This window comes from Salmo salar, chromosome ssa03, assembly GCF_905237065.1.
Source record: "Salmo salar chromosome ssa03, Ssal_v3.1, whole genome shotgun sequence".
Lineage (NCBI taxonomy): Eukaryota > Metazoa > Chordata > Actinopteri > Salmoniformes > Salmonidae > Salmo > Salmo salar.
Window position 1 is genome coordinate 53874737 of NC_059444.1, and position 27471 is coordinate 53902207.

At 42.4% G+C, this 27471-nt stretch overlaps 1 protein-coding gene across 1 annotated transcript; it reads right to left on the bottom strand.

The window, feature by feature from the left end:
* Nucleotides 1-359: 359 nt before the first annotated feature.
* Nucleotides 360-27424, bottom strand: LOC106600909 (procollagen galactosyltransferase 1). Its single transcript, XM_014192676.2, has 12 exons — nt 27023-27424; nt 12362-12472; nt 10739-10856; nt 9803-9937; nt 9425-9629; nt 8404-8523; nt 8073-8149; nt 7421-7527; nt 7029-7161; nt 2079-2206; nt 1473-1679; nt 360-1156 (listed from the first exon to the last, which is right to left on the bottom strand). Exons 1-12 carry the CDS (start codon nt 27238-27240, stop codon nt 886-888), a joined length of 1830 nt encoding a protein of 609 aa, XP_014048151.1. The 5' UTR covers nt 27241-27424; the 3' UTR covers nt 360-885.
* Between the last annotated feature and the right edge of the window lie 47 nt (nt 27425-27471).

Genomic DNA, 27471 nt, shown 5'->3' on the forward strand with positions numbered 1-27471 from the left:
ACTGTAACTCAATGGTTAGGGTCTGACAGGGAGCCAAGTCATTCACTTTGGGAGCTGTTGCTTTTTTAATTACTACTGTTTTGGTATTAATCTCATATGTCATAGGATAGGACTTTGAGCTCCTTGGTGAGGTTTTCGTAAAACTATGGGACTCGTTTGCGAAGCGGCACACACAACTTTCAAGCATAAATCTCTAAATGATGCAAAAGATGTTAGGTCTACCTATAGTTTGAAAATGAACAAATTAAAAAGGTAATCTTAAAGCCATATCCAAAAGCATGCAGATGCTTGTCTTTTCCAGTCCTTTCAGAAAGACTGCTACAGTACACTGTTATAGTACATGCACACATGTTAATTAATTAACAATTAAAAAATGATTTATTAATTCTAGGGGTCACAAGGTCTACTCGGGTCAGTTGTGAGATTTGGCATGATGAACTAGGCTATAAGGCACTTGAGGCATGGTAGTGACCAATCAGAAAACAAAGTTCCAGTTCACAGGCCAATCACTTCACTGAAATGTAATAGACAGTCCAACCAGATCACTGTTGACATACAGATCCCACCCTGTATTTAGGTCTAGTAAATGCAGCAAAAAAAGGTGAGTCCAACATATTTCTGAAATGAAAAAGTTAATGGAAGAAAAAATGTTCTAAAAGAAAGCAACCGATCCCTTTTTTAACTTGTCCTCTTTGGTTAAAAAAATGAAACAAAAACAGGTGCCCATGTACTATACATCCTGTCGCTGCAATGATGCAAAGAAACGGGGCTAAAACGTAAAAAAAAAAAGACAAAATAACCCAAGGTGGTTCTTAATCTTCAGCATTTCTCTCCATCTATCCTCCATCGCCAATCCCATCCCCTTCCTCTCCACCCATTCCCCTCTCATAGTTCGTCCCGTGTGGCTGTGCTGTCCAGAGGTGACTGGAGTACGTCAGAGTTCTGGGCCTCGCTGCTGATCTCCGCCTGCTCCTGTGTCTTCCCCGAGCGGGCTCGGTCCCAGTCCGTACGCACCTTCTCGTTGTCCCACACCACGGAGGTCTCTGTGTCGCTGATGTAGCCCGCGTCTCCTGTGTAGTGAGTGGGGAACACTAGCAGAGGCTCGGCTGAGAAGGCCTTCAGGTTTCGCTCCTCAAACTGCTCCATGTAGTCCGAGCTGGAGAGAGAGGTAAGAGAGAGACGAGATAAAGATGTCAAGAGAAACATTGAAAAGAGAAATAGGTGAAAAGGGGTGAATCTCAAGTCTTTTCTCAAGTGTCTTCTCTCCTCGCTGCCTCCTCAAACCGTGAAGGGGGGTGAAGGGAGCTTCGGAAGAGAATATCTTTCTCCTCTGATGCTCCCTTCGTTTGCTGCACTTTGAAAAGGAGGCGAGAAGACAGGACTCAAGGAATACAGGAAAATACTTTTGAGATTTACCCGAGGCGACAGAAAGACAAAGAGAGAAAGCGTGCGACAGAGAGGGGTAAACTTACACAGGGTGCTTATTGAACATGACAGGGAGGAACTCATCTACGGGTAATATCCTCTTCAACGGCTCTGCCCTCAGCAGCTTCTGGGCTCCTTGTAATGATATCATATATCCCAGCGTCCAATAGGAGTAGTCGGCCTCCACCAGGTTGTGTATATTGGGCACGGACTTCTCAGGGCGGTCCACCTGCATCCTCTTCCTGCCGATATAACTGGGAGGAAGAACAGTTAGGGAAAGAAGAAGTTGAAGCTTACACCACATGGGAAGGGTAGACAGTAAGTGCTGAGTCAGCAAGCTAGAACAGGGGTTCTTAACTCTTTTAAAAGGACTTCTAACATTACAATTAACACTTAAGAACTAACCAAATACTGTATCATGTGTCTGAGGGATCGGCCAGCGACATCCCAGGGACCAATGCCGGTCCCCGGACCAGAGGTTGAGAATCACTGACCTATAATAGAGGATATCCAGTGTGTATAGTGGATGATGTACAGTCTATGGAACACTTACATCAGGTGCCAGTCTTACCCCTGGCTCTCCACTTCAGTCATCAGAACACAACAGCAATTGAATGTATCTCTATGAGTGGAACAGTGAATGGAACACTCACATCAGGTCCCAGTCTAGACCCTGGCTCTCCACTTCACTCATCAGGTTCATCAGGCGTCGCTTGAAGAAGACCTCGAAACGCAGATCGTCCTCGATCACCAGGGAACTCTTTAGACCCCGCTCTGCGATCTGAGAGATAGCCAGAGAGAAAACAGTGACCGTCACATTCAGAGGACGCAAAGAAATGTATGTACACTCTATCTATACCTGAGAGTGGCAGTCAGAGGTGTGTTCCAAGGGTTGGGCTCAATTCAGAATGTTGGAATTGACTCCATATTCAACTCATGAGTTAAAAAAAAATATGGAATCCAAAACATACAATATACTTGCAGTGAAGCCGCTCAACAACTACACCACACCAGTCATCCAACAGACTCCCATTCAGACCGACATACATAAGTATCCAGGGTCAATGCCCTGCTCAAGGGCATGTCGACAGATCTCCCACAAGGCCAAAAACGGGGACCCGAACCCTCCAAGATCCCCCCCACAGTTCTCCAATAGCTGCCCCTCAACCATCCGGCCATTAAAATAACATCAAATTGATCAGAAATACATTGTAGACATTGTTAATGACTATTGTAGCTAGAAACAGCAGATTTTTTGGGGGAATATCTACATAGGCGCACAGAGGCCCATTATCAGCAACCATCACTCTTGTGTTCCAATGGCACGTTGTGTAAGCTAATCCAAGTTTATCATTTTAAAAGGTGAATTGATCATTAGAAAACCCCTTTGCAATTATGTTCGCACAGCTGAAAACTGTTGTTCTGATTAAAGAATAAATAAAACTGTCCTTCTTTAGACTAATTGAGTATCTGGAGCATCAGCATTTTGGGGTTTGATTACAGGCTCAAAATGCCCAGAAACAAAGAACTTTCTTCTGAACCTCGTCAGTCTATTCTAGTTCTCAGAAATGAAGGCTATTCCATGCGAGAAATTGCCAAGAAACTGAAGATCTGGTACTACTCCCTTCACAGAACAGCGCAAACTGGCTCTAACCAGAATAGAAATAGGAGTGGGAGGCCCCGGTGCACAACTGCGCAAGAGGACAAGCACATTAGAGTGTCTAGTTTGAGAAACAGACACCTCACAAGCAGCTTCATTAAATAGTACCCGCAAAACACCAGTCTCAATGTCAACAGTGAAGAGGCGACTCTGGGATGCTGGCCTTCTAGGCAGAATTCCTCTGTCCAGTGTCTGTGTTCTTTGGCCCATCTTAATATTTTCTTTTTTTGGGCCAGTCTGAGATATGGCTTTTTCTTTGTAACTCTGCCTAGAAGGCCAGCATCCCGGAGTCGCCTCTTCACTTTTGAACGCTGGTGTATATCTTCAACTATGCTGTTATGTTATGTTTAACGTACAATTTCAATCTATCTAATCAAATAGAATCCACAGATTGCGAGTTGAAGATAAATACTTTTACTAAGAGTATTGGTATATTAGTAATTGACTGACCCGGTCTCTCCAGATTCCCTAACAGTACTATTTCTAGGGTCAATTTAAAATGTTATGCCATTCCATTCCTGAACCTGAGACCAGAAACAGCACGAAGTCTTGAATCTTGCGTCGTTTTATATATCAACTCATACACCCTGTACCATGGAATCGGTACATCAAAAATCTCTTCCTAACTATTTTGAAATCTGTATGGCACAGTTGTCAACATCCTGGTCCTTAAACGAAACTGGTATAATTTCCTATTTATGCTATTTTTATTCCTCTGCCAGATTTGATCCTTTATATTACACAGACCAGTTACCTTCCTCCTCCCGCTGCCACCTGCCTCCTCCATTTTTGGGGTAATGCTGTAATCAATTGGTTGTACTCTTGAATTGAGCAGACCTTCCCGTACAATTCTGATAACTCCATGAAAAACATAACTCTACCATTCCAATTTACAATATCATTTACGAACAAAATACCATTTTCAAACATCTTTCCCATGAAAACAGGTATTTTATCAACCAGCACATTTGAGTTCAACCATAATATTTGTTCTATTTTTTTCAGGGGGATGACATTGAAATTGTTGCCAGCTCTGCAATGCTTGTTTGAAAAAGAGAGATACTTTCTAAAAGTATCATTTTCAATTAATTGAAAATGAGACATGGCAATCTGCACAAAGGCAAAAAGGCCATTTTTAAACAATGGATGAGCTTTTCTTAGTAACCTACTTTAAAAGCATTTAGGGTTCAAGTAAAACTTTTGAATTAGTGAAGCTTTTAGAGAGGTTTAGTGCTTTTATATTTAATCATCTCAACACACTCAAATCATATTCATTATATAGATAGGCATGCTTTATTTTGTCTGGTTCAGCGTCCCAGTTAAAGCAAAATATATTTTGCTCATATGATTTGAAAAACGAATCATCAGGAGTAGGCAGCACCATAAGTGAGTAAACTGAGATATGACTAAGGAGTTAACCAGGGCAATTTTTCTATAAATAGACAGGTATTTACCTCTCTATGGTTTCAGGATCTTGTCTATTTTTACAAGTTTTCTATTGAAATTCCTTGTGGAGAGCTTATTTATATATTTTGTGATATGAATACCAAGATTCTGTACTTCACCGTCAGCCCATTTTATAGGTACACTGCAGGGTAATGTAAAAGTTGTATTTTTTAAAGATCCAATACGTAACATTAAATACTTAGGTTTTAGTCCAGAGAGTCCAGAAAGGTTATCTAGATCTTCAATGAGACATTGCAGGGATTTAGCTTGCGGACTTAATACAAAACGAGTCATCGGCATACATTGACACATTTGTTTTAAGCCTTGGATTTCTAATCCTCTAATGTTGTTATTAGATTGGATTTTAATAGCTATCATTTCGATTGCCATAACGAATAGATATGGTGACAGCGGACACCCTTGTTTAACTTCTCTTGACAATTAAAAACTCTGAGAAGTAGCAGTTATTTACTATTTTACACCTGGGGTTGCTATACATTACTTTTACCCATTTTATAAGAGTCACCAAAATTGAAAAAATCCAGTCATTTGTAAATAAAATCCAGTCTTACTTTATCAAATGCCTTTTCAAACTTTGCTATAAATACCAGGCCTGGCTTCTTGGATGTTTCATGATGTTCTATTATTTCTAGTAGTTGTCGTATATTATCTCCAATGTATCGTTCATGTAAAAAACCTGTCTGATCAGGATGAACAATACCTGGTAAACCCTTTTTAATTCTGAGTGCTATGCATTTCACTAGTATTTTTGCATCACAACATTGAAGTGTAAGGGGCCTCCAGTTTTTTTAGATAGACTGGTGATGATAGTTTGTAGAGTGATTTCCTTTACGGTCCATTGAGGTACTTAACACTGTGTTATAGTCTCCCACCATAATGATTTGATCATTTGTTGATGTAAGTTCAATAAATTGATATACATTTTTTCGAAGAAGTATGGATCATCCTTATTCGTACCATATAGATTAATGAGCCAAATCTGTTTTTCATCCACTTTCATATTCAAAAATATCCACCAGCCTTGCAAATCACTCCTGACTATTTGCACATTCAGATAGACATTTTTGTTAATTAATATCATCACACCTTTTGAGTTCCTTTGTCCATGACAGAAAATTATTTCACCACCCCATTCCTTTTTCCAAGCAACTTCATCTAAGGACGTAGAGTGAGTTTCCTGTAAACAGTATATGTTATATTCCTTTTCTTTCAACCATGTAAAGACTGATCTTTTTTATAATCTGCTAAACCGTTACAATTATAACTGGCTATATTTATTTCACCCCTTACCATAACTAGATACTATTCTGTCAAAATTTACCATAATTAGTGATTGTAAAGTTACTGCTATCAGAGGTATTATGACGGTCAAAATTAGAGCTTTCAAATGTCTGATATTTAGAATTCAAGAAATGGGTTCTAGCAATATTTGTTTTATTCTGTTGCCTGTTTGCCTGTGAGCCAATGCCACAGATGTTAAAAAAATTTAGATAAGATATTATGTGTGTAGTAAATCTGAGTAGGTTGATGTGTATGATATTGGATGTGATTTAGTGAGTGTGTACGATGTCTGTATAAGAGTAAGACTATAATGTGTGATGTCCAAATAAATAATAACCCTGCCAATTTGCATGGTTGAGTGTCTATGTGTGTAACATGTAGTGTGTATAGCCTTAATATTCATGATGATAATTGTAATCCATATCGTATCACCATCATAGTTGCATCATAATTACCTTTAACATCATTGAAAAACACATCCCAGCATGAGTTGAACAGGATGTTGAATTTGAGTGAAGTATAATTTAATTCAAAGAAATCATAGAACATGAGAGTTTCAGTGAATCTGACAGGTCACACTTCCAGATACCAAAGACTATATGACTAGAATATCCAATGATATTTCCACCAACCATTTCATTTCTTTGGCTTCTTTTTGAAGGCCTCAGGGTCAACTTGAGGGTTAAACTAATACATTCTGGGAAATATTGTATTTTCCCCAAATTGAACAAAGTTTCAGTTAATGAAATATAACTTATTCGCATACAGGCCAATGTTCTTTTTCAATGTTATTTTGATACAGGTTTTGTTTGCCTTGGCCATTCATTTTAAGCGTTTATCACGACATGTTTTATGTGCAAGATGTACTGTAGAATAGAAGAGGATTTTGAATTTCATTGAATTCAATTCTATTTCCTTTCATTCAAATTTGAATTGCAATTCTGTATCTGGTTTACTACTTCAATTCAAATTCAATTCAAGTCAATTTCAATTCAAGAATTTGAGGCATTCTCAATAATATGATGAATTGAGCCCAACCCTAATGTATTCATTAGGAGAGCACACTGAAGTAAAACTTTTTTGTTAATCTGTGTTCTTATTGGACAAGTTCAGGTACTACCCTCCCTGTTTCACACCGTTTCTAAAAATGTTCTCCCCACTGAACACTACCCTGGCCTGCAGCTGCAGGGCTCACCTCTTTCCAGATGTTGTAGTGTGAGAGGAAGCAGCCCAGCTCTCCCTTAGTGAGGGGCCTGCCGTGATACGGATCACTGTAGCCTGGTAGCATGTGGATCCCCAGGGCATTGATCTCACTGATGTTCATCGCTCTGAGGGGGAGAGAGGGAGGGGCAGGAGAGGGGGGGGTGAGAGAGAAAGGGTCAGAGATAAAGAGAGACACAAATAGAGATGGAGAGAGAAATAACAGGGTCATTTTGAGCACTTGAAGACTTAGCGACATGACATTGTAAACAGTGAGGCAACTTCTGCTGTGTGCGATGATGTCCCATCACTGAGTCTACCTTTAAATGGTACATGAAGTGTATGACGTGCAGAGAGAGGAGCGCCTTCAAAAAGGGGTCAACTTACTTGCCGTCTACCGCTTGAATGACCTTGCAGGCAATCTCTTGCTCGTACAGAGTCCTCAGCATGCGATCCCGCCGGTCTGTCCGTTTCTTTAGGTTGATCATGAACACCTGCACACATGCAATACATGGGCCTTAGTGTATGGTAGTGAGTCAATACATGCAATACCACATGTCACCCACAGAGGGAGACATTTAGAGCTGAAGGGTGCAAAAGAGACATTCTGAATTCTAGTGATAAATGCTAAAAAGACAGCTACCCTTAAACACTCGGAAACAATTGGATAGGTGTATGAAATGTGGTGACAATTCAACCGAGCCTACCAGAAGACATGGTGAAGCAATTGCCTTATGGCTTAATGCCATTAGATCCTTACACATCTTCAGGAGTGCCTATGTCAGAGGTGTCAAACTCATTCCATGGAGGGCCGAGTGTCTGCTGGTTTTTCACATTTACTTTCGACTGTGTCCAATGAAGAGCTAGACAACCACGCAAGGGGCGTTCTTAACTAATCAGTGACCTTAATTGATCAGTCAAGTACAAGGGAGGAGTGAAAACCTGCAGACACGCAACCTCCATAGAAAGAGTTTGACAATAGGGGGTAGGGGTCAATAAGGAACTCAGAAACCATATTCTGAGCTGGCTCATATCCCACCTCATCAAAGCCCAGTTTATCTTGTATCTTTATGGGGGCCGGGATGTACTCAGAGGGCAGCACATGAGGGTTCCGCACTAACGTGAGAAAGGAGAAAAATTATAGGAATGTTAAACAACTCACATGCCGACCAGTAACATTAGTTAGAGAAGAACGAAAAGCTCTAACTTCCAGCTGTGTTCCGATATCCACACTGGCCTACCACTTAGAATGAGGCAATGTATTGAGCATCAAAAATAGGTCATTTCAACCAGTTTTGCCCGTTTGGATGCTAGTATGGACATTAGAGCCGACTACCTTTTGACCTGTGACAATATGACATAACACTCACCATTGACCTCCAACAAGGAATGTAAGAAGCTCTCCGCTTCGTCTGTCAGGGAGTTGTGGGCTCGCAGTGGCACGGGGAAATACCCATAAGTCTCTCTGTTACATAGGAACATCTGCACATCTGTGGAAGACGGAGGAAGAGTAGTGTTGAGGGAGAAGAGACGTTTGTTATTAACGACAAGGTTACTACAAACAGTTACACATTGCTTTGCGATGGCTATTCACACTACAAGTCTCACTGTAGATGAGGTTCTTTGTGTCACGCCTCAAAATAGCATCCTTCAAAATATGACACTATGTATTTATGCAAAAGTATAATTAAGATATCTTACACAAAGCATACGCTATGTCTATGGATAGAATTAGAAAAAACAGACTCTGGAAACTCACCACTGTCTGTTAAACCCCCAGGAATTAAAAATAAATAAATAATTTAAAAAAAACACGTGCAGAACGTGATTTCTGATCCTTAGATTTGAGAAAGAAGTCCCCTGAGGGGCAGGACGGGGGTGGGGCAGGGGTGAAATCTACGTAGTCATAGCCTCAGCCTATTCACAAAGCGCCTCGGGAAGCGGACAGCTGATCTAGTATCAGGTCCTCCCTGTCCATATAGTCTTATTCATTACTGTTGTGAAAAACTCGGATCTAAAAGGTAGGCCTACCTGCCCTGTGAACACAATAACAGTAGTAGTCCTATCTGCCCTGTGAACACAATAACAGTAGTAAGCCTTTCTGCCATGTGAACAGAATAACCACAGTAAGACTACCTGCCATGTGACCAGAATAACAGCAGTAGGCCTACCTGCCCTATGAACAGAATAACAGTAGTAGGTCTACCTGCCCTATGAACAGAATAACAGCAGTAGGCCTACCTGCCATGTAAAACAGAATAACCACAGTAATCCCACCTGCCATGTGAGCGTAGAGGTCAAACACAGTGAAGTGTACCAAATCATTATCATGCTGTATTGCATGTGAAAGCTACTAAGCAGGATAAAAGAGAGAGAACACGTTAACAGTACCTGCCATGCGAGCGGAGAAGGCGAAGACAATGATGTCATCGAAGGCCCAGCTGTAGTCTGGGTGAGGGGGGTGGAAGGCCAGCTGGCGTGACGCCTCCTTCCTCAAGTCAATCAGGAAGGTGGAGTGCACCATGGGAACCGCGAAGCATCCTTTACGCACCTGCTTTCTCATAGGGATGTAGGCCGGGGTGCGCTTATAGTAACCCTGGAGGAGGACGAGGGAGAACAGTTCAGAATACGATGAGCACTTCTAAGCGCTTCAATCAAGGTTATTGTGCTCTCACTTTAATGCATGATCGCATGCAAAGTATGTGGAGAGGACACGACCGCACGCCTGCACACAAGCACACACACCCACCCACACACATAGTAGCATACCTGGGAGGTCATGCCACACCAGAAGTTGGAGTAGGCTGCACGGGACTCTAACATGGGAGCTACGATGGTCTTCTTCTCCTTGATGAGCTTCCACAGTACATTAGGATTGGTCAAAAGGTTATCACAGTCCGCCACCTAGACAGGGGAGAGTGGAAGAGGGTGTGAGTGTGTGTGTGAGAGTGTGATAGAAGAGGGAGAGGGAACAGTGGGACACTTAATCCACTTCACGCTTTAAACATCACTCTGCAATGTCAACCCTCTCTAGAGACACTTTGAACAATGGATGTCATTGTAGCCTAAGTCCAGCCACCAGAATCAGTGTTAGAATGAAGAGGCAGTATTGGCCACAGACCTGGGTTCAAATAGTATTTGTTATCATTCATAAACTTTAGCTGCTCTATTTTAACCCAGCTTTAATTGCACAACATTACTGAAGACAAAAGGCACATTTCAAGAACAAAAATTCCTCATCTGTCCTTTCACTCCGTCCCAAAATTATACCCCTGCGAGTCCTGGACAACGTGTTCATGCTTTGGGGTGCAAGAATAGAACTCAAAGCTGTCATATTTAAGATTTAGCCAGATTTGTTACAGAATGGTACATAGTAACACCAAGCCAGATGAATTGGTTTCCTCTAAACCAGAAGTGAGACAGGAAAACATGACTCCTGCTGTTCTCTTACTGCGTTATTGTTCTTGTAAGGAGAACTCTGCGCCGCCGTAAAATTGGGCGGGTCGTTGTGGAGAAAGACTTGACAGCGTCTCAAATGGCACCCTATACCCTACATATTGGCCCTGGTCAAAAGCAGTGCACTCTGCGTCCCAAATGGCACCCTATTCCCTACACACTATGTAGGGAATAGGGTGCCGTTCGGGACACACCCGGTTTATCTGTAAAATAGGGTGGGGTCGTCATGGAGACTGGAGAAAGATGTACCATGAAGTAGTCTGCCCACATGTTTCTTGCGGAGTCCAGTGCTGCCTGCCGTAACTTCATCACGTGTGCATAGCGGAGGTTGGTCCACTGCTTCGGGCTGTCTGCATCCTGGTACTCTCTGAGTGACAAACATAAACAAACAGGACATTCAGTACATCCTCTCTGGGAACAATTTACAGCAAGGTGCCTCTCCGTAACACTTTACATTAAGGTGCCTCTCCGTAACACTTTACATTAAGGTGCCTCTCGGTGACACTTTACATTAAGGTGCCTGTCCGTAACACTTTACATTAAGGTGCGTCTCGGTGACACTTTACATTAAGGTGCCTGTCCGTAACACTTTACATTAAGGTGCCTTTCTGTAACATTTTACATTCAGGCACCTCTCCGTAACACTTTACATTAAGGTTCCTTTCTGTAACATTTTACATTCAGGCACCTCTCCGTAACACTTTACATTAAGGTGCCTTTCTGTGACATTTTACATTCAGGCACCTCTCCGTAACACTTTACATTAAGGTTCCTTTCTGTAACATTTTACATTCAGGCACCTCTCCGTAACACTTTACATTAAGGTGCCTTTCTGTAACATTTTACATTCAGGTGCCTCTCCGTAACACTTTACATTAAGGTTCCTTTCTGTGACATTTTACATTCAGGCGCCTCTCCGTAACACTTTACATTAAGGTTCCTTTCTGTAACATTTTACATTCAGGCACCTCTCCGTAACACTTTACATTAAAGGGGCAATCAGCAGTTGCTACATACATTTTGGGACTTCTAAATGAATTAATGATATGTAGGATTCCCCATCGATTCTTGAAGAATATAGGCTAATTTATAAATTCTTCATGAGCTTAGTTCAACTGCTGTACCCCATCAGAAGCCAAAATAAGCTTGTTTTACTCCAATGTTTATAAACAAAGTAAATGTAAACAAACACTATATAGTCTCACGACATGGTTAAAACTATAATGCTGATATAATGGATGGTCAGTCCTTCGCTGTCTATGAATTTGAGTAGTTATATTCCTCTAGCCCCATCCCTCAGCTTTATACCGAAATAGAGGCAGGGAGGACGCTTTATTATTGTTTCTACTGCCGATTGCCACTTTAAGGTGCCTCTCCGGTGACACTTTACATTAAGGTGCCTCTCCGGTGACACTTTACATTAAGGTGCCTCTCCGGTGACACTTTACATTAAGGTGCCTCTCCGGTGACACTTTACATTAAGGTGCCTCTCCGGTGACACTTTACATTAAGGTGCCTCTCCGGTGACATTTTACATTAAGGTGCCTCTCCGTAACTCTTTACATTAAGGTGCCTCTCCGGTGACATTTTACATTAAGGTGCCTCTCCGTAACTCTTTACATTAAGGTGCCTCTCCGGTGACACTTTACATTAAGGTGCCTGTCCGTAACACTTTACATTAAGGTGCCTCTCGGTGACACTTTACATTAAGGTGCCTCTCCGTAACTCTTTACATTAAGGTGCCTCTCCGGTGACACTTTACATTAAGATGCCTTACAAATGTAATGTAAAAGTGTTACCTCTCCTGTATAAATAAGACAGATAGATACAGAAACACACACAGTTTATAAAGTGAACATGAGAGGAACTCACGTGGGCTCCTCCTGCGGCCTCCACTCCACATAGTGGTAGAGTTTTTGGACCTTGACGAGCCAGTCACGCAGGATGGCTGTAGTGTTGTCCACATTGTGGTCCGTCGCTACCCTGTACAACGCAGAGAGAGAGGCACATTATTCTTTTTTTCCTTTTCTGGTCAACAGCGTAAGGGTAATAAGCACATAGACACACACACACAGACGTGGCATTGGCATTGTATAGGAGATGTGGCATTGGAAGTAGACCTGAGTAAAGTAGAGACAGTGAATGTGAAAGAGCATATCAGGGCTCAGATGACAGTACTTCAGTGTTCACTTCATCGTGGCCTATTGTCAGGAGCCGTGGGATACTGACTCCAGCATTGGATTCCATACAAGCGTGCGCACTAGCACTCAGCGTGCACAGAGAGCAGCGTGAGAAGCGACGCCGTCATCAAGTCATCCAAAAAAAAAACATGTCAGACATTGGATGAATATAAAATGTAATATCTTCGCCTGTGAGTGATGAAAAACAATTGGCCTCAGCGACAATTATTTGAATAAGTCAATGGATGTTTTGTGCACAAAGGCGATGACTAAAGTGTCTTATTAAGAATGTTCTAATCTGACTTCTCTATGTGGCAGTGTGTTGAAATCGTCTTTTTGGGCCGGGGCATCAGTTGAACTGTGGTACCGATGCAAAACTGTAGGAGCAGTCAAAACCGTGCTTCTAGATCAGAACCCTGAAGTTAACACAGGTTTAGGAGACATTATACGTTTTGCATTTTCTCATACCCTTTGTCCAATAAACATGGTGCTAAGATATCTGATAGGAGCTAATAGCAAATGTGGCTAGCTAGCTACATGCACTATTTTCGGCAACGAGCCATCTGACTTGCTGAGTAACGTTAGCTATTTACAGGTTTGCTGATCTGACCAGCTGCAATCGTATCCGTATATTGACTTGCATCGTTTTTCCTGCCTTCGCTCTGCTTGTTAGATATTATGCACATTTATGGCTTGGTAGCAAAATGTCATCGCAATAAACAGCACCAAGTGATACACTACATCAATTCAAATTTTGGTCACATACACGTGTTTAGCAGATGTTATTGCGGGTTAGCAAAATGCTTGTGCTTTTAGCTCCGACAGTGCAGTATATCTAACAAGTAATATCTAAGTTTCACAACAAATGTTCAAAAACATGTAAATCTAAATAAGGAATGGATTAATATATATATATATATATATATATACATACTGCTAAAAAAAATAAAGGGAACACTTAAACAACACAATGTAACTCCAAGTCAATCACACTTCTGTGAAATCAAACTATCCACTTAGGAAGCAACACTGATTGACAATAAATTTCACATGCTGTTGTGCAAATGGAATAGACAACAGGTGGAAATTATAGGCAATTAGCAAGACACCCCCAATGAAGGAGTGGTTCTGCAGGTGGGGACCACAGACCGCTTCTCAGTTCCTATGCTTCCTGGCTGATGTTTTGGTCACTTTTGAATGCTGGCAGTGCTTTCACTCTAATGGTAGCATGAGACGGAGTCTACAACCCACACAAGTGGCTCAGGTAGTGCAGCTCATCCAGGATGGCACATCAATGTGAGCTGTGGCAAGAAGGTTTGCTGTGTCTGTCAGCGTAGTGTCCAGAGCATGGAGGCGCTACCAGGAGACAGGCCAGTACATCAGGAGACGTGGAGGAGGCCGTAGGAGGGCAACAACCCAGCAGCAGGACCGCTACCTCCGCCTTTGTGCAAGGAGGAGCAGGAGAAGCACTGCCAGAGCCCTGCAAAATGACCTCCAGCAGGCCACCAATGTGCATGTGTCTGCTCAAACGGTCAGAAACGGACTCCATGAGGGTGGTATGAGGGCCCGACGTCCACAGGTGGGGGTTGTGCTTACAGCCCAACACCGTGCAGGACGTTTGGCATTTGCCAGAGAACACCAAGATTGGCAAATTCGCCACTGGCGCCTTGTGCTCTTCACAGATGAAAGCAGGTTCACACTGAGCACGTGACAGACGTGACAGAGTCTGGAGACGCCGTGGAGAACGTTCTGCTGCCTGCAACATCCTCCAGCATGACCGGTTTGGCGGTGGGTCAGTCATGGTGTGGGGTGGCATTTCTTTGGGGGGCCGCACAGCCCTCCATGTGCTCGCCAGAGGTAGCCTGACTGCCATTAGGTACCGAGATGAGATCCTCAGACCCCTTGTGAGACCATATGCTGGTGCGGTTGGCCCTGGGTTCCTCCTATTGCAAGACAATGCTAGACCTCACGTGGCTGGAGTGTGTCAGCAGTTCCTGCAAGAGGAAGGCATTGATGCTATGGACTGGCCCGCCCGTTCCCCAGACCTGAATCCAATTGAGCCCATCTGGGACATCATGTCTCGCTCCATCCACCCACGCCACGTTGCACCACAGACTGTCCAGGAGTTGCCGGATGCTTTAGTCCAGGTCTGGGAGGAGATCCCTCAGGAGACCATCCGCCACCTCATCATGAGCATGCCCAGGCGTTGTATGGAGGTCATACAGGCACGTGGAGGCCACACACACTACTGAGCCTCATTTTGACTTGTTTTAAGGACATTACATCAAAGTTGGATCAGCCTGTAGTGTGGTTTTCCACTTTAATTTTGAGTGTGACACCAAATCCAGACCTCCATGGGTTGATAAATTGGATTTCCATTGATTATTTTTGTGCAATTTTGTTGTCAGCACATTCAACTATGTAAAGAAAAAAGTATTTAATAAGATTATTTATTTCATACAGATCTAGGATGTGTTGTTTAAGTGTTCCCTTTATTTTTTTGAGCAGTATATATATACATATATGTGTGTGTGTGTCAGAGCGGCATTGGACTAAGATACAGTGGCATAGTATATACATATGAGATGAGTGATGCAATATTTACACATAATTAAAGTGACTAAGATACTGTAGAATAGTATAGAGTACAGTTTATACATATGAGATGAGTAATGCAAGATACGGAGACATTATTAAAGTGGCTAGTGTTTCATTTCCTTAAAGTGGCCAGTGATTCCTAATCTATGTCTATAGGCAGCCCCATCAGGCTGCCACCTGATGTGCTAGTGATGGCTGTTTAGCGGTCTGATGGCCTTGAGATAGAAGCTGTTATTTATTTAGCCTCCTGAGGTTAGAGGCGCTGTTGCGCCTTCTTCACCACACTGTCTGTGTGGGTGGACCGTTTCAGTTTGTCAGTGATGTATACGCCAAGGAACTTTGAAGCTTTCCACCTTCTCCACTGCTGTCCTATCGATGTGGATAGGGGGGTGCTCCCTCTGCTGTTTCCTGAAGTCCACGATCATCTCCTTAGTTTTGTTGACATTGAGTGAGAGGTTATTTTCCTGGCACCACACTCTCAGAGCCCTCACCTCCTCCCTGTATGCCGTCTCATCATTGTTGGTAATCAAGCCTACTACTGTTGTGTCATCTGCAAACTTGATGATTGAGTTGGAGGCGTGCTTGGCCACACAGTCATGGGTGAACTGGGAGTACAGGAGGGGGCTGAGCACGCACCCTTGTGGGGCCCCAGTGTTGAGGATCAGCAAAGAGGAGGTTGTTTCCTACCTTCACCACCTGGGGGCGAACCGTTGACTAGTCTCACAAAGCACTTCATGATGACAGAGGTAAGTGCTACGGGGCGATAGTCATTTAGTTCAATAACCTTTGCTTTCTTAGGTACAGGGACAAAAAGTATGTGGACCAAGTACATGACCAAAAGTATGTGGACAGGCTTAAGGCTTGTGTGCAGCTGCTCAGCCATGGAACCCATTTCATGAAGCTCCCATACGAAAAGTTATTGTGCTGACGTTGCTTCCAGAGGCAGTTTGGAACTCGGTAGTGAGCTTGTGTGTGCTCCTAGACGTTTCCACTTCACAATAACAGCACTTACAGTTGACCAGGGCAGCTCTAGCAGGGCAGAAATTTGACGAACTGACTTGTTGGAAAGGTGCCATCCTATGACGGTTCCACGTTGAAAGTCAGTGAGCTCCTCAGTACGGGCCATTCTACTGCCAATGTTTGTCTATTGAGATTGCATGGCTGTGTGATCGGGTGTAGCTGAAATAGCTGAATCCACCAATTTGAAATTATGTTCCCATACTTTTGGCCATGTAGTGTATGAGCGATGGAGAGAGATATGATGAGATGTGAAAGGGAGCGGAGTTACAGCCTCGCTCTATCGAATCGCAGCAGTAGGATCAAGTTACAACCCGCCCATTTCTTAACACATAGCTGAAATAGCCAATTGAGTTGTTTGGAATTTCGTCTTGGCAGCTGAGTTGTTTAGAGATAATCCTTATTCCCGATCATGGAAAATGATCATGGAAAATGATGATCACAAATCATGACTTAACGTTAGACCCATTTGCATTGATGTTATTTTATATTCTCAAACTAAGAGCAGTGCCTATAATGATGTCCTTCCATACAGGCGTGACATGCTGGAATGATGCTCCTATGCAAACGTTGATCAGTAGCAGGGATGGACAACAATTACTAAATACTATTACAACATACAGATACAAAATACCATAAAGATCAATGTATCAAAATAAACTAAAAAATGTTTTTTTTATTTTGTAATGTATTTAATTAAAATACATGTTTTTTGTATTTTAAAATACAAAAATGAATTTGCAAGTAGCTGGCCCGAACAGCAACAACATTCTGAGGAACAGTTACAAAAATGTTTCTTGCTATGACTGTAATATGTTGTTGTTTATCTACCTTAGTTGGGCAAGTCACTCTGGATAAGAGTGTCTGCTAAATGACCAAAATGTATATGTCAACAGAACATACCAAAATGAACTGCAAAGCACACTAGGTTTATTATTGGCCTTGTTTCAGGGCAGAGCTCATTAGAATAATACTCAGCATGCTTTGCAATTGTTCATTTTTACATTGACATTTTAGTCATTTAGAAGACGCTCTAATCCAGAGCAAATTACAAATAGTATGTTCATCTTAAGATACAATGCATTTGGAAAGTATTCAGACCCCTTAACTTTTTCCACATTTTGTTACGTCTTATTCTAAAATGGATGAAATCGTTTTTCCCCCTCATTTATCTATACACAATACCCCATTATGACAAAACAAAAACAGGTTTATAGAAATGTTAGCAAATGTATAAAATGTAAAAAACTGAAATATGACATCTACATAAGTATTCAGACACTTTACTCAGTACTTTGTTGAAGCACCTTTGGCAGCAATTACAGCCTTGAGTCTTCTTGGGTATGATGGTACAAGCTTGGCACACCTGTATTTGGGGAATTTCCCCCATTGTTCGCTGCAGATCCTCTCAAGGTCTGTCAGGTTGGATGGGGAGTGTTGCTGTCCAGCTATTTTCAGGTCTCTCCAGAGATGTTCGATCGGCATCATGTCCGGCCTCTGGCTGGGCCACTCAAGGACATTCAGAGACTTGTCCCGAAGCCCCTTTTGCTTTGTCTTAGCAAAGAGTCTGAATACTTATGTAAATTTGACTTATTTTCAATAAATTAGCAACCATTTCTGTTTTTGTTTTGTCATTATGGGGTATTGTGTGTAGATTGATTAGGGGGAAAAACTTCATAGATTCCATTTTAGAATTGGGCTGAAATGTAACAAAACGTTGAAAAAGTCAAGGGGTCTGAATACTTTCCGAATACAGGTGAGACAACAACATATCATAATTGTATCAAGTACTTTTTCCTTCAAGAAACATTTATACATATACATTTAGTTCATTTATCAGACGCTCTTATCACACCATACTGTGTCAGACTTCTGATACCAATGAAGGGTGAAAGGGGGGGCCACAAGATGTGAGCAGCTATAAAACATTTTTATAGAAAAGCATTTTGTATTTTTTAAATACATTGGAGTGTAGTTCAGCCCAGTGTAATTCCAATTACAAAATACTCAGAAGTAATTATTTCAAATACATATAACAGAAATTCTGCCCATCTCTGATCAGTTGTAGGCTAATATAAGTCCCAAATGGAAGACAAAACAGATTTTGTTACCTGTAGCACCATCGATACACTCTACCGATCAGCCAAACAAGCTCAATTTTTGCAACCTTTATTTAACTAGGCAAGTCAGTTAAGAACAAATTCTTATTTACAATGACGGCCTACCGGGGAACAGTGCCTTGTTCAGGGGCAGTGGGTTAACTGCCTTGTTCACCTACCTGCCACCCCCCTCCTCAATAACTCAATCAATGCATGCACACACTTATCGAATATGCATTCACCTGTATTGTGAGTAGGCCTATGCCATCTTCATTTACCCAGTTTATCAAAAGATTTACCATTCAAATAACATTATGTTGTTACGTAGTTAGATTACATTTAACTTTGGTAAAAACATTGTGTGATTTTAAAATTGATATATATATGTATATTGATGAATATACACAGCTGTTGCTGCGAAATTATATTAATGATATTGCATATCGGCCATCGGCCTCCTTGACCCCCAAAAATCAGTATTGGCCCTAAAAAAAAATCCACATCGGTCGTTCTCTAGTTACAACACCCATTACTCCTCCTGAGCCCTAGGCCCCGTCAAGAGACAACCCCTATCCCATATCTCCTCTCGGCATGTAGATCTGAGAGGATTGGCTAGGTAGGCTATTCTGTAAGCAGAGGGCAAGGAGGAGCCAGCAGAATGTTTATTCTGCTGGCCTTCCTATCAAATTCTTCCAGATCAGTGCCTAGGGGTTAGGGGCCGTTTCTGGATGGTGCCCAAGGGAGGAGCTACTCCCCATTTTGCTTAGCCTTAACCTATCCAAATCATGCAGAATAGTGCCTAGGGGTTGTTTCTAGGCAGGCAACAGAGTCAGAGTGCTGGTCTGGCCTAAACCTCTAAGCACAACTGTGCCACTGACAGCACAGCTTGTAATTCTCCAGTCCTGACGGCAGGCAGCCAAAGCAGGTTCTACCTTCTCAGTGTGGAGTGCTGGAGTGCTGATGTCACACTGGTCTGTGAGAACACGGCAGCTCCTCGCTAAGTTTGTTCTCTCCCGTCTCCTCACTTTAGCCCGCCAAGACGCACCTACATACTCATCAAACCGATTTCACATCCAGGACTCTCCAAGCCTTGTGCACAGTCGAAATCCGCTCCTCCTGAGCTCTTCAGAAAACGTACGCAGGGGTAGCCTACACCGTCATTCTGCCCAAGCCATTGATTGTGTAGGTCCAGATAGGCCTATGTTTCAACTCCAATAATGACATTTTACATTCATTTTGGGTCTGAGACATATAGCTGGATCTATACAAAAATGGTCTGGAGCTGGGACCTGGACTTATCTCAACATGAGCTGACAAAACGTTGATGTAACAGTAAGATATCCTTAAGCTTATTATGGAAATCCAAGCGCAAAACTGTTTGTTACTGTAAGGCCGTGTTTATAACAGTACATGAGCCATGTTTTTAACATAGGAAACTGTTTGGAAAAAGCAAAGATGTGACTTAATGGGCTTACAAACACATCTAAACAAAATGCTTCGTTTTGGTATAACATTGAATAAATGTATATATTTTTTTACACAAACAGTAACACATTTACTGTCAATTGGAGTATAGCCTAAGCCCACACATCCACCAGTTAGGCTAGTATATTCAAGGGCTAGAGTCTAGCCGTAACACCGTGGTATATTGTGACCTCACTACACTGTGGCCCATTCATGGAGGTAGGCCTAAAGTAGATGAGTGAAGATCATTTTAGAACATTCCAATCCTCTCCAGCACAGCCAAGCAAACAGCTCGAGCCTCAGAGCCTCATACCCTGTTTGAGCATGTTGTTTGGGTGTAAAATGGTGAACCCATCCCCCCCTCCTCCTTCCCCAGAAACACAGCTGTTTCAAATGATCAACTCATCAGCAACCTTCAAGTGGTATTTATGTATTCATTTGTGATGCGATCCTTGATATGATCCTGCTGTTGTCACATGCTACACATGCACACGTGTGTGCACATTCGTCCATCTATCCAATGTTATCATGATTTGTTATAAGAGATATTATACTTTAATAATCCACAGTGACTTGGTGATGTAAAAGTCTAATAGATGACATTACCTTCCATATTCCTACAGATACCTCGAAACTGGAGATTCCTTCAAAACGATTGCCTACAGTTACCGTGTAGGGCATTGCATGGTTGGTTGACCAGGGCCATCTGGAACTGCCTGGTGGGGGAATTTAGGCGTGTGTGAAGGCTACCTGTGTCCTGCATAACGCCATGAGGATGGACACGAGGAGAGGTCTGCTGCTCTGCAGGGTTTTGCCAGGATGGGGGCCAACAATCCATGTGCGGGAGATCTTCACCTTCTACTTCTTCGAAGAGGGTGCTGTTCCCTGGCAACACCAGAGACTACACTACGCACAACCAAAGGCTCTTTTAACCTGTCTGGGCTAGGGGGCAGTATTTTCACGGCCGGATGAAAAACGTACCCAATTTAAACAGGTTACTACTCTGGCCCAGAAACTAGAATATGCATATGATTAGTAGATTTGGATAGAAAACACTCTGAAGTTTCTAAAACGGTTTGAATGGTGTCTGTGAGTATAACAGAACTCATATGGCAGGCAAAAACCTGAGAAAAATCCAAGCAGGAAGTGGAAAGTCTGAGAATTGTAGTTCTTCTTTTGATTCTCTATCGAAACTACAGTGTCTGTGGGGGACGTTGCACTTCCTAAGGCTTCCATTGGCTGTCAACAGCCTTCAGAAAGTGGTATGAGCATTCTCCTGTCACTGGGCAGATAATAGGAGCTCAGTTTCTGAGTGGTCTGCCTGGCAACAAAGGGATTGGACATGCTCGGTCCCGCGAGCGCGCCCCTCCTTTTTCTTCTTGAATGAATATGCTATTGTCCGGTTGGAATATTATTGCAATTTTACGTTAAAAATACCATAAAGATTGATTTTAAACAGCGTTTGACATGCTTCTAAGTACGGTAATGGAACATTTTGACTTCTCGTCTCTGGTTCCGCGCTTGCGCGTTATGCCTTTGGATAAGTGATCTGTACGCACGAACAAAACGGAGGTATTTGTACATAAATATGGATAATTTCGAACAAAAACAACATTTCTTGTGGAAGTAGCAGTCCTGGGAGTGCATTCTGACGAAGCTCAGCAAAGGTAAGAGAATATTTCTAATACTAATTCTGTGTATAGGTTGCCCCGAACTTGGCGGGTGTCTGAATAGCTCGCCGTGATGGCTGAGCTATGTCCTCAGAATATTGAAAAATGTGCTTTCTCCGTAAAGCTATTTTAAAATCTGACACAGCGGTTGCATCCAGGAGTAGTCCATCTATAATTCTTTAAATAATTGTTATATATATATTTTGTCAACGTTTATGATGAGTATTTTTGTAAATTGATGTGCACATTCACCGGATGTTTTGGTGGGAATACATTTTCTGAACATCACGCGCCAATGTAAAATGCTGTTTTTGGATATAAATATGAACTTTATAGAACAAAACATACATGTATTGTGTAACATAATGTCCTAGGAGTGTCATCTGATGAAGATCGTCAAAGGTTAGTGCTTCATTTAGCTGTGTTTTGGGTTTTATTGACATGTCCTTGCTTGGAAAATGGCTGTGTGATTATTTTTGTCTATGTACTCTCGTAACATAATCTAATGTTTTGCTTTCGCTTTAAAGCCTTTTTGAAATCGGACAATGTGGTTACATCAAGGAGAAGTGGATCTTTAAAATGGTGTAAAATAGTTGTATGTTTGAGAAAGATTAATTATGACATTTTGTTGTTTTTGAATTTGGCTGTGTCCCGCAGGTGGGACGCTAGCGTCCCACGTAGCCCATAGAAGTTAACAGCCATTCATATTGAAATAAGAGTATTCTTCCATTTACTTAGCTATGTTAGCTGCAGTTATTCAATTCCCAGTTTCTCTCCCCTTGATTTCTACTTCTTACTTGAGGGTGCTGTTCAGGTAAGGGTGGTGTCTGTATGGGAAAAAAGTATCTTTTAAGAGTCACCCATATTGAACAAATGTAGAACAATTAGACACCCCATAACCCACAACTACACACTGTGTATAAACCTGATTGATGGATTGTGTTGTGCAAGTAAGCAGGCTCAGGTGTATAACTGTGGCTCCTTCCACCTTCAAAGATTAGGAAAGAGAACCAACCATGGAGAAGAGTAAGACACTTCATTATTTCTATTTACAGTGCATTCGGAAAGTATTCAGACCCCTTGACTGTCGTCATGTCCTGACCATAGAAAGATTTTATTTTCTATGGTATAGTCGGTCAGGGCGTGACTGGGGGGGTTAATCTAGTTTATATTTTCTATGTGGGGTTCTCGTTTAGTTTTTCTATGTTTGGTTGATTTGTATGATTCCCAATTAGAGGCAGCTAGTAATCGTTGTCTCTAATTGGGGATCATACTTAAGTAGCATGTTTTCCACCTGTGGGTTATGGGATATTCTGTTTATGTGTAGTTTCATTGTCGTCACGTTTCGTTTATTCTTTATTGTTTTTGTATGTTGCTTAGTTTCACTTTATATTAAAGATGTGGAACGCTACTCACGCTGCGCCTTGGTCCGATTATTCCAACGAACATGACAACTGTTTCCACTTTGTTACGTTACAGCCTTATTCTAAAATATATTAACTTATTTTTTTCCCCCTCAATCTACACACAATACCCCATAATGACAAAGCAAAACCAGGGTTTTAGAAATGTTTGCAAATGTATAAAATAGAAAAAGATAACTATCACATTTACATACGTATTCAGACCCTTTACTCAGTACTTTGTTGAAACACCTGTATTGGGGAGTTTCTCCCATTCTTCTCTGCAGATCCTCTCAAGCTCTGTCAGGTTGGATTGGGAGCGTCGCTGCACAGCTATTTTCAGGTCTCTCCAGAGATGTTCGATAGGGCTCAAGTCCGGGCTCTGGCTAGGCCACTCAAGGACATTGAGACTTGTCCCGAAACCACTCTCGCGTAGTCTTGGCTGTGTGCTTAGGGTCGTTCTCCTCTTGGAAGGTGAACATTCGCCCTGTCTGAGGTCCTGGGCGCTCTGGAGCAGGTTTTCGTCAATGATCTCGCTGTACTTTTCTCTGTTTATCTTTCCATCTATCCTGACTATCCAGTCCATGCCACTGAAAAACATCCCCACAGCATGATGCTTTATGGGAGGGATGGTGCCGGGTTTCCTCCAGTCCTGGCGCTTAGCATTCAGTCCAAAGAGTTCAATCTTGGTTTCATCAGACCAGAGAATCTTGTTTGTCATGGTTTGTTTGTCACAAAGTGTTAAATCTAAACTAATGTTGTCAGCTACTCTAGTTTGAGAGGATTTCCAGTTGCTCTGGATAGTCCATTGTAATTATGGCAATGTCCCACTCAGTCCAAGCGCATTGGCCTCATTGGCCTGTACACAACTCATTCACTAACAATAAGTCCCAAGAGAATTCTCGTCAATTATTGTGACAGCTGTGTATATCCCCCCTCAAGCCGATACTACAACGGCCCTCAAGGAACTTCACTGGACTTCATGCAAACTGAAAACCATATACCCTAAGGCTGCATTTACTGTAGCTGGGGATTTAAAAAAAGCAAATTTGAGAACAAGGCTACCTAAATTCTATCAGCATATTGATTGTAGCACTCGTGCTGGCAATACACTGGATCAATGCTACTATAACTTCCGAGATGCATACAAGGCCTACCCCCGCCCACCCTTCAGGAAATCTGACCACAACTACATTTTGCTCCTCCCTTCCTATAGACAGAAACTCAAACAGAATGTACCCGTGACAAGGACTACTCAACGCTGGTCTGACCAATCGGAATCCACGCATCAAGATTGTTTTGATCACGCGGACTGGGACATGTTTCGGGTAGCCTCAGAGAATAATATCGATTTCTACGCTAATTCGGTGAGTGAGTTTATAAGGAAGTGCATAGGAGAAGTTGTACCCACTGTGACTATTAAAACCTACCCTAACCAGAAACCGTGGATAGATGGAGGTATTCACTCAAAACTGAAAGCAGGAACCACCTCATTTAACCATGGAAAGTTGACTGGGAATATGGCCGAATACAAACAGTGTAGTTATTCCCCGTGGCCGATGTAAGACATTTAAACGTGTTAACCCTGCAAAAGGCTGCCGGCCCAGAAGGCAGTGTGGTGCCAGGAAAACAACCTCTCACTCAACGTCAACAAAACTAAGGAGATGATCGTGGACTTCAGGAAACAGCAGAGGGAGCACCCCCCTATCCACATCGACAGGACAGCAGTGGAGAAGGTGGAAAGTTAAGTTCCTCGGTGTACACATCACAGACAAACTGAAATGGTCCACCCACACAGACAGTGTGGTGAAGAAGGCGCAACAGCGCCTCTTCAACCTCAGGAGGCTGAATAAATTTGGCTTGTCACCTAAAACCCTCACAAACATTTACAGATGCACAATTGAAAGCATCCCGTTGGGCTGCATCACCGCCTGGTACGGCAACAGCACCGCCCACAACAGCAGGGCTCTCCAGAGCGCGGTGTGGTCTGCCTAACGCATCACCGGGGGCAAACTACCTGCCCTCCAGGACACATTTTACGTTTACATTTTAGTCATTTAGCAGACGCTCTTATCCAGAGCGACTTACAAATTGGTGGATTCACCTTATGATATCCAGTGGAACAACCACTTTACAATAGTGCATCTAAATCTTTTAAGGGGGGGGGTTAGAAGGATTACTTTATCCTATCCTAGGTATTCCTTAAAGAGGTGGGGTTTCAGGTGTCTCCGGGCACCTACAGCACGCGATGTCACAGGAAGGCCAAAAAGATCATCAAGAACAACAACCACCCAAGCCACTGCCTGCTCACCCCACTACCATCCAGAAGGCGAGGTCAGTACAGATGCATCAAAGCTAGGACCGAGAGACTGAAAAATAGCTTCTATCTCAAGGACATCAGACTGTTAAACAGTCATCACTAACAGTGAGGCCGCTGCCTACATACAGACTTGAACTCTTTGGACACTTTAATAAATGGATCACTAGTCACTTTAATAATGCCACTTTAATCATGTTTATATATCTTGCATTTCTCATCTCATATGTATATACTGTATTTTATATCATTTATTGCATCTTGCCTATCCCACTTCTTGCTCATCCAGATATATTTATATGCACAGTTGAAGTCGGACGTTTACATACACTTAGGTTGGAGTCATTAAAACTTGTTTTACAACCAATCCACATATTTCTTGTTAACAAACTATAGTTTTGGCAAGTCGGTTAGGACATCTACTTTGTGCATGACACAAGTCATTTCTACAAAATTGTAGACCTCCACAAGTCTGTCTCCTATAGATGAACGTACTTTGGTGCAAAAAGTGCAAATCAATCTCAGAACAACAGCAAAGGACCTTGTGAAGATGCTGGAGGAAACAGGTACAAAAGTATCTATATCCACAGTAAAACGACTCCTATATCGGCATAACCTGAAAGGCCGCTCAGCAAGGAAGAAGCCACTGCTCCAAAACCGCCATAAAAAAGCCAGACTACGGTTTGCAACTGCACATGGGGACAAAGATCATACTTTTTGGAGAAATGTCCTATGGTCTGATGAAACAAAAATAGAACTGTTTGGCCATAATGACCATCGTTATGTTTGGAGAAAAAAGGGGAGGCTTGCAAGCCGAAGAACACCATCCTAACCGTGAAGCACGGGAGTGGCAGCATCATGTTGTGGGGGTGCTTTGCTGCAGGAGGTACTGGTGCACTTCACAAAATAGATGGCATCATGAGGCAGGAAAATTATGTGGATATATTGAAGCAACATCTCAAGACATCAGTGAGTATAGCTTGGCTGCACATGGGTCTTCCTAATGGACAATGACCCCAAGCATACTTCCAAAGTTGTGGCAAAATGGCTTAAGGACAACAAAGTCAAGGTATTGGAGTGGCTATCACAAAGCCCTGACCTCAATCCTATAGAAAATTTGTGGGCAGAATTGAAAAAGCGTGTGTGAGCAAGGAGGCCTACTAACCTGACTCAGTTACACCAGCTCTGTCAGGAGGAATGGGCCAAAATTCACCCAACTTATTGTGGGAAGCTTGTGGAAGGCTACCCGAAACGTTTGACCCAAGTAAAACAATTTAAAGGCAATGCTACCAAATACTAACTGAGTGTATGTAAACTTCTGACCCACTGGGAATGTGATGAACGAAATAAAATCTGAAATACCACGTAGGCACTGGCTAGTAGTAGTGGCCTCTACTTCAACAGAAATGCCAAACATCTGACCAATTCAATTTAACACTAAGCACCATGCAGTGCACTCTGGTGACGTTGCAGGAAAATGACTACCCCCTTTTTCCCCCTAAAAACGTTCACAGACTCACTGCAAGGAAAGTCGCGCCCCCTCGCCCGGATTTATCTTTCTAGAACTTTTGTGATGGTAGCTGTAATTCTGATCTTGCATATGTACATTATGGTTGGTGCTAGGAAAGTTGCTTTTGACTGTCATCTAACATACATACAATTGACCCAGTAACGAGGAATTTCACCCTGCCCTTGTAAATGACAGTAACGTTAGCTAACTAATATGCTAGCCACATCAATACCATCATAAAACAGAGACCATACCTCACATTTAAACACACTTACCAAATTGCCACGCGGTCCTTGGGATAATTCAGACGTTCGATATTTCCAAGGAAATAAGGCAGAGAATGTTCAGAGTTGCGGCAGACGAGGGCAATGAGGACCCGCGGGGCAAGAAGTGGAGATTCGGGGCTCCAGCGCTCTTCGGGGAAGTATCCTTGAGCTGTTCCGGAGAACAGTATCGTCAGGGCGGTGGACAGAAGTACGTTGTACCCGTGCATCGCAAAGCACAGCAAATGGAAAAAAGCAAGTTATAAACTAACAAAGAAACACACTATGCAGAAAGAGCAAATATTTCACTGACTTGAAGCCCTTTCATGAAAATATGCCACCACCGACAAAAACGCAACGCCTCAATTACAAAGCTGCAAACAGTCTCAGCGATATTCAACCAGGGGATTAAAGGAGATGTCCCTCAATGTTTAAAGGGGATGGGCCTAAATTACACAGTG